Below are 8,235 nucleotides of genomic sequence, written 5' to 3' on the forward strand. Positions count from 1 at the left end.
GTGATCACTTCCGGTCTGACGTCATCGGGTCGTGCGCCGGAACCGATCGTTGTTTACGTGGTGCCATGCTGGATTGCGTTGGAGCTTTTATACATGTGTTATATAAGCGAGCATCTGCCTCCATCTTCGCTTCTAAAGTGTAGTTTTGAGATAATGGACATTAAAGATGAGATCCCCCGTCCACCTCAATGTTATGGGATGACTATTGTGTGCTCGTGGAGCCGTGATGATGACAAATCAGCGCGGATTTTCGTCTCCGGACATCCGGCCATTCTACTCGGTAATGTACTCAACGTTACAGTAATTTATTACTTTTCGCGCGACATCACGCATTCGGCACTGTAAGTACTCGAGTACTTATCGCGTGACATCACGCAAACGGCACAGAATGAGTTAATATATATCCATATACATATATGGACTTAATATTAACGTTTTCGGCCTGGGATTGATGACATCAGAAATATCCATACATGGGCATAAAAGGGATTTTGTTCCTGGGAATGACCATGTGTGGACTTTTTATTTTATTTCATCCTTTATTAATAATAATATGTATCCATATAGATACAATATATTGTATGCCCATACATGGAGATCCCTATCTGAACCAGCCACACAGATATGGGCCATGCCTTTGCCATCTGGCCAGTGATATATATATATATATATATATTATATATATAAGTAAAGCCAAGCAGGGCCTTGGCGAATTAGGGCCTGGGTTTGATGCCTTGGGATCTCCATATTTGGGCATAAGTGTGTACCCTAACAGGGCAGTATCTGGGAATGCCCATACTGTATATGGACATTTTATTTATTTTATCCGTTATTAATATATATCCAGGCTCTTGGGCCTGTTAGGGCCTGGGATTGATGACATCAGAAAGTGGATCAGGAAGTGATGTCACAGTGACAGTATGGATATCCAGGGTTTGATCTTTGATGAGGTGATGTCACGTGACATCACTTCCTGTACTGACTGAAAGACGGACAAGCTACGACATTTCTCATGGTATACTGCGACCTTCGGTATGAGAAAAAAAATAATATGCAATTTTATGATTGATATACTACTTGGTTCTATGCTTAAAGGACAACTTTGTTTTTTTACAACAAGGGTTCATATTTTAGATTGTATTTAGAGAAAAGAAAAAGTGAGTGTTAAAATGTTTTCATTTGCTTCATTCTATTGTTTTATCGCGTTTACCGTGCTAAAATGTGGGGCATGCGTACGCATGGGGTCATGCGTACAAGTGGCTAAATATGTCTTTTTAGACACAATAAGCCAGCAGTTTCTTTATTGCTATTTACAGTAACACTTCTAGCCCCCATAAGTCACATCCAACCATGAAAAGTTGCGTTGTATCTTGGGAATGGGGTTATTCTGTGTAAAATGACATATTTAGCCACTTGTACGCATGCCCCCAACCATTGAAATAAGAATCTCTAAAACAATAGAAAGAAGTAAATGAAATAATTTCAACAGTCATCTTTTATATTCTTTAATTAGAATCTAAAATATGAACCCTTGTTGTAAAAAACTAAAGTTGTCCTTTAAAATAATGGATATCATTTATTGTGTAAAGGTCTATGGGTGGCACCAGCAAACCACTGCTATGCCCTTGTTGATCTGGTCACAGTGAGACAATCACAATAATAACAATAACAATACAAAAATAATGCACAGCTGAAGAAGGCACAACATATTTGGCACAAAGAGAGACGAGCGGTTTCCATGACAACAGAGGATGACGGGCGGGTGTCGTCTGAAAAGGCTCAATATTAGGGATGTCCCGATACCACTTTTTTGCTGACCGAGTACGAGTACAAGTACTTCATGTTGAGTACTCGCCGATACCGAGTACCGATACGAGTACAATTAATAATACAAAATGTATTTAAATTACGCTTTTTTTTTTCCCTCTAAAAAAATATATTATCCAATTTATATATCCGCATCCATCCTCATCCGCAACTATAACATAATGTCAAATTATTCTTTTTTTCTGGTATTCTCAGAAATGCATTCATTGATTTAGCCCACAGCAATCTGAGTTCCCAGAGGTCATTTCTTCCGCCACTAGGTGGCGAAGCCCACAGAATCTCTATTCTCTTCAATCAATCTTTTTTCAGCTGTGCTACACTGGCAGGCAGGCACGTACACACATTGACAATTTGACATCAAAGGGGGCTTGAGCCCCTGCCAGATCAGTCTGTAAAAAGTGTCCATGAATGCATTTTTTTACTATGGTAAAAAATGCAAATGTCCCCGGGCCCTTTCCATACCATAACTGAAGGCTGCATTCAAGAGAATTGTCCAACAAAAGGCCTTCTAGAAATATCAGCCCCTGCCTCTCTAAAATGTCTCTGCACGTCCCTGCAGACAGACACACTTCACCGAGAGAGCGAGCTTTCAAGACAAGAGCGACAGTGACAAACAAACAAACACACACACAGCTTTCTAGTGGGAAGTTTAACTTACCTACAGTAGCCTATACTTTGCAATTTGCGTGAGGTGGTGAAGGATATATGAAAGAGATTCAACTTTAGAGGTAAGTTTAGCGCAACAAGGCATGCCATGATGCTGATGCCTTTAAGTGGTCGCAGCTGTATCGTTGGAGCACTGGTGCCTCGTTCGCAGTGCGGCACTGTGAGCTTGCATATCTGCTATTTTTCAATAGCAAAAGTATAAAATAATTAAGGCCCTGGCTTTCACCTTGAGCCCTAGTAACTCAGTCCCACTTTTCTCCCCCTTGTGACGCCCCAGCAGAGTATCGGGCGCTGCCGTGAGAAGTATCTGGCGAGTACGAGTACAGCAAAATAGGGTTGTATCGGGTCGAGTACCGATACCACGAGTACCGATACCGCATCCCTACTCAATATGATAATCTGACATTATGGCTGATTTACATGGCAGTGTCCCGGATAATAGGCGATCTACAGTTGAGCTTGTAGATCTGCTGTTGTCGGCACGGGACACTAGTCGTACGGGAAAGTAGAAATCAGGCTTTAAACTTGGGTTAAAGCACTTTCTCACTGCGGCTGCACGCACACACGCACGCACGCACGCACCATGTACTGAATGTAAGGAAGATTTGTCTCACAGTTTCCTCAATAAAAGCACTTCATTAAAAGCATGCCAAGGCATCAAGACAGTACAACGTTTACATCACCAACACATCAAACACTCAACCGTCAGTGCTTAGTAGCAGGATCAGTTTTCATCATCATTATACATGACTGTACCACAATGAGTAGTCCATTGGAATAGCGACTAAATGAAATTTTCAAAAAGCTAATGTATAAGGGTTAAAGGAGTGGTTCAACATTTTGATGCCATAGTATTAAGTACAACCAGCCTCCCCCGGAAACCTGAATCCTTCTGCTTTCAGGGAGGAGTCAGCCTTCAAGCTCTGCGTGGCTGTTTCTGTTTTCCCCCGTTGTTTCTAGTATTAATGTTCTTCCAGAGAGACTGAGATCGGCTGGCGTTTCAATCGACCGGTAACGCAAAGCGCGTCTCAGAACAGAACAGACCAAGAGGGATTTTCAGGACATTTTAAAACCTGAACGTCTAAAAGTGTAATATGAAAGAAAAGCTGATCAAGTCTTCAAGGTTCCGTCATCCTTTTCAGACACCAAAACCCTGCAGACGTTTGAACGGAGCGGATCTGTACCCGAGAGGTCAAGTCACATATTTTGGATCCGACACCGGCTCAGGTAATTTCAGGTTCCTATTTGAAGCATCAAAGCTCCAAACGCAAAAGTCACAGGCCTTCGTTGATCTGTAGTTTTTGGAACAGGGCTGGGTCAAAGGTCACAGTCCTCCGTTGACCTATACTGCCCTACAGAGGCAGAGTGCAGGAACTACAAAAATGTCACAAAGAAGATGCTGGTCAGCTAAATGAGACATCAACGCATAACACTGATTGTATATCTGTTCTTGAGGTAATCGTTTATCCCCAAACATCATGAAGGCTAATTTGACCTTAGGGAAACCGTAGTTACTGCACTCTGCCTTTGTAGGACAGTGGAGCTTCTGGAGCAGGTCCAGGTCAAAGGTCAGAGGTCACAGCCCCCCGTTCAGCTGCAGCTTGTGGAACAGGGCCAGACTCCTCAGGTGCGACTGGGCCTCCCCGTTCTTCCACAGGATCAGCAGGTGGTCCGCGGAGCATGTGACCAGACACTGATCCTCCCCCAGACTCAGGAACATCTGCACAGCAAAATAATGCAGCAATTTATCACTCATTCACTCATTTAAAGTCTATTATTTACTTAGTCGTAGGCGGAATAGCAAAAATAGCACATCTACAAGCTGACAACGCATCGCATCACAATGTGAAATACAATGACAGCTACTTAAGAAATCGGGGGAGGGGGAGGGGGGGGGCAGATACTGCATATATATATTTCAGTTGAAGCACAAGAAGTAAGTGTAAAAAAATATATGGGAAATGGGACAGATCCATGTTGATGACATGACTGTAGAGATACTGTGTACCGCTTTTTGTGATTTTAGGCCAAAATCTGTAGGAGCAGTGTCCAAAAATGTCTTTCGCAAAAATTGGCCTGATGGTGGCGCTAGAAGAGGGCCATGTGAGAAATGACGGGTGGAGGTTGTGGTTTGCCAACCAAGGAGTGTGTGTGTGTGTGTGTGTGTGTGTGTGTGTGTGTGTATAAAGTTTGGCATGGATAGGGGCAACGGTGGGCTGAGATATGAGTAGGGCAAAAGTGTGACGTGACGTGACGGACAGAGAGACATTGATTTTGATTTTGTCATAAAACCTTTTAACACTTTATGCTGCCATAGTTTTGCCATAACTGCCATGGATTTTTCCTGTTGTTTTTACCAGATTTCCGGTGTTGCACGTTGTGCGAGCGGCGGCTCCCGCTCGCAGCCATTCAAAGTATTTTCTTTCACGCAGAGAATAAAAAATGATCGCGATGATCTGTGTGTACGTTATGGTAGTGAACATAGTGAATCATTTCCAGACTGTGATGCGGAGAGACAAAACAAATCGTGGAACGGAGCGAACAGGCTGGGACCGAGGATATAGAAGATATATAGATATTAGGGGTGGGACTCGATTAAAAAAAAAAAATCAAATTAATCAAGAGGCAATTGCATGTTTAATCGCATGTACATATTTGACCTGAGAAGCATGTTTTTCAAGTAAAACACATTTTGTTGTACGAGTGAATCAACGAGTGAGTTTTTTAAATCTAAATTTGGCATCCACTGGGCCAAGCAAAGCACTCTGATCGGCTACTTCTCCCTTTGCTTTTGTTGTCTCTTCTTGGTTGGTGCATCGCTATGATCGGTATGCCCGAAACTGAAGTTTCTGTGGTGAAAAATCGATTTTTAATCGCGTTAATTTTCTGTAATTAATTAATCACAATTAATCGGTTAAAGTCTCAGCCCTAATAGATATATAAATGTTGGCTGTCGCGCTGCATCATGGGAAATTGAGTTTTTTCTTTTCTTTTCTCACTAGCAGCCACGGCAGCGCGTAGCCTACTCACAGACGCTAGGTGCAGTGGCTCTCATGAGCTCCAGAGAAACCACAAGCTCACAAAGTGTTGTTTCAACTTCAGCTCAATCTTTCCAAGTCGAAAGAACGTTGCGACTCGCGACTATTTAACGTCCGGGCGTTTGTGTGCAACCCGCTCCTCACGCGGTCTCAGAGTCTGCAGCGGCATGTTGCATCACACCCGCGATAAATATAAAGCTGAGCCGAGCGTCAGCAGAATGCGTGTCAGCCGGACCAACGTAAACCCTTGATGTCCGGTCGGAGGACTTCAAAATAAGAGTGCTTTGTCGAATTATGGGAAAGTAAGAGTCTTGTCTGTGGAATGTAAAATTACAGCACTGTTGGCCTAATGTGCTCTTTTGACTGTTGGTACAAATACAAATAACAATGTGAATCCATAAATTCATAGCTATTTAGATGTTTGTATTATCTGAGTTCTTGTATTGACTGATGAAACATTTGATATGTTGTGCAGTAATATAGAAAAACAATTATGCATCACAATGCATACATCACAACAGGGTTCAAACACATTTTTACAGATGAATTTCCAAAACCTTTCCAGAATATTTAAACCAATTTCCAGGCCTATATAGAGTCTCTTACTCCTTTGAGTAATGCCCAAAGACAGGCAGTGTAGCAAAAATAAAGCATAGAATGGTATTATGGATAAAATAAAGCATAGAATGGAACCAAATGGACCCGTAAAGACAGTTATGACGGCCGTGCATGTTTGCATCAAGCGACAGCTGTGAGCACCCGAAGGGTACAAGCCTAGAATGAGGTTGGCGAAGCCGCCCAAACTTCTAGTTGCATACATTAGGCTGCAATCACGCAGAAAAACTACTTATGTTACATTATTTTGTTTAATGTTAAACATGTTTTAGAAAATGTTTGTAACAAAATCAATAGCCAAAAACTATGCATTGCTAAATATTTGTCAATGACTTTCCAGGACCCTTGATGAAATTCCAAAGCTTTTCCAGAACTGGGAAAATATTTTTCTAATTTCAAAATATTTCCAGGAATTTCATGAGCGTGGGAACCCTGATCGTATAATCGATTGGAATTGTGACCTGGTGAATGGTAATTATATGGAATCCAGGGACGTGCTGGCCATTGGGAAAAGCGGAACAACTCCCGTACGGCCGGTTCATTCCCGGCCGGTCCAGGCCGGCCATTAGGACAAAAATAAAAATAAAATGTCGGCCTTCGTTCCATTTTGGGGGCTGGGCCAACAAAGTAAATCGTCACTGTCGGGCAGAAACCTTGTATCTCCAAGTTTCAAATTTGTATTTTTTTTTTTCACAAAGCAAAGCCTTGCTTTGCAGACAAGGCTGTCGCACAAAAGTAGTGAAAACAGCAGATCTACAAGCACACAACAACTCACGGTACGAGGCGTTGTGTGCTTGTAGATCGGCTGTTTTCACTAGTTTAAATCATTTTTAAAATGATAAATACAAAACAAACGGTTTTGGACATACAAGGTTTCCACCCGAAAACAACAAAATTGTAATTGGCCCACTGGCTTGTCACTTGTCATGACCTGAAATGTCAAATCTTTGAGTAGCAGCAGCAGCGCTATAGAGAGAGATCTCTCTCTATAGCACTTAATGAGGGCCTCTACAACTCTTTTTCCTAGGCTGAATCAGGGGCCCATGTCCCTGATGGAATCGTGAGGGCGGTGCCAATGCACACCTCTATAACTCATGACATCATAATAACATGGTGACATCATCATACCTGGACGGCCCCGGAGTGACCAATCAGATCTCCCGTCAGCTCCAGCGTGCGGACGGTGGGCGGGGCCTCTGGAGTCCTCCTGGAGGGCGGAGCCGGCTGCTTATTGGTCCGTCCAAACGACCACATCCCAAAGAACCCTGGGAAAACATGACACATTCACTGCTTATTGGTCAGTTCTAAACGACCACATGCCAAAGAACCCTGGGAAAACATGAGACATTCATTTCTACCGTCCTAAACATAGTGTGTGTGTGTGTGTGTGTGTGTGTGTGTGTGTGTGTGTGTGCGTGTGTGTGTGTGTGTGTGTGTGTGTGTACGTCTTTGAATGTGGATTTATTCCATCCATCATTTATTTTTTGTATAATTTGAATGTTTGTACCAGTAAGACTCCCTAATCGGGACATAAGCGATTATCTCCACAAATAGGGCAAAAATGTGTTTTTCCAAAATCTTCCTGATCCATGTTGATGACATGAGTGTAGACATACTGTGTAGCGATTTGCGTGATTTTAGGGCAAAAATTGTAGGAGCAGTGGCCAAAAATGTGTTTTAAAAATCGGCCTGAAGGTGGCGCAATATGGGACAGATCCAAGTTGATGAAATGAGTGTAGACATACTGTGTACCGATTTGTGTGATTTTAGGGCAAAAATTGTAGGAGCAGTGTCCAAAAATGTGTTTTGCAAGAATTGGCCTCATGGTGGCGCTAGAAGAGGGCCATGTGAGAAATGAGGGGTGGGGTCTCCGCGTTGCCTTGGCGGACGAACAGGTACCGGCCCCGGCTCTCCCGGACGCTCCTAGCCCGAGTTACGGCATTTTATGTGAGCTGCAGTGGAGGGGGTCCTCCACTGGGGGCGTTACCACTTTTGCATCCGTTCTGGAGCACCAGGAGTGGGTGGTCCCCGGGAATTCCCCGTGAGCAGCCCCGTTGGGGTGGTCATTTGGTCATTTTTGCACATTTGT

At 43.1% G+C, this 8,235-nt stretch overlaps 1 protein-coding gene across 1 annotated transcript in view; it reads right to left on the minus strand.

Moving 5' to 3' along the window:
- Positions 1–2,107: 2,107 nt before the first annotated feature.
- wdr41 (WD repeat domain 41) overlaps positions 2,108–8,235 on the minus strand; it is a 27,507-nt gene continuing 21,379 nt past the window's right edge. The window contains exons 12-13 of the mRNA XM_080742546.1: positions 7,275–7,411; positions 2,108–4,213 (exon numbers count right to left, since the gene is read on the minus strand). Of these exons, the coding sequence (XP_080598672.1) occupies positions 4,070–4,213; positions 7,275–7,411 (281 nt within the window). The 3' untranslated portion in view covers positions 2,108–4,069. The remainder of the gene's footprint in view (positions 4,214–7,274; positions 7,412–8,235) is intronic.

The sequence above is a fragment of the Nannobrachium achirus genome (assembly GCF_963921795.1).
Source record: "Nannobrachium achirus genome assembly, chromosome: 15".
Classification (NCBI taxonomy): domain Eukaryota; kingdom Metazoa; phylum Chordata; class Actinopteri; order Myctophiformes; family Myctophidae; genus Nannobrachium; species Nannobrachium achirus.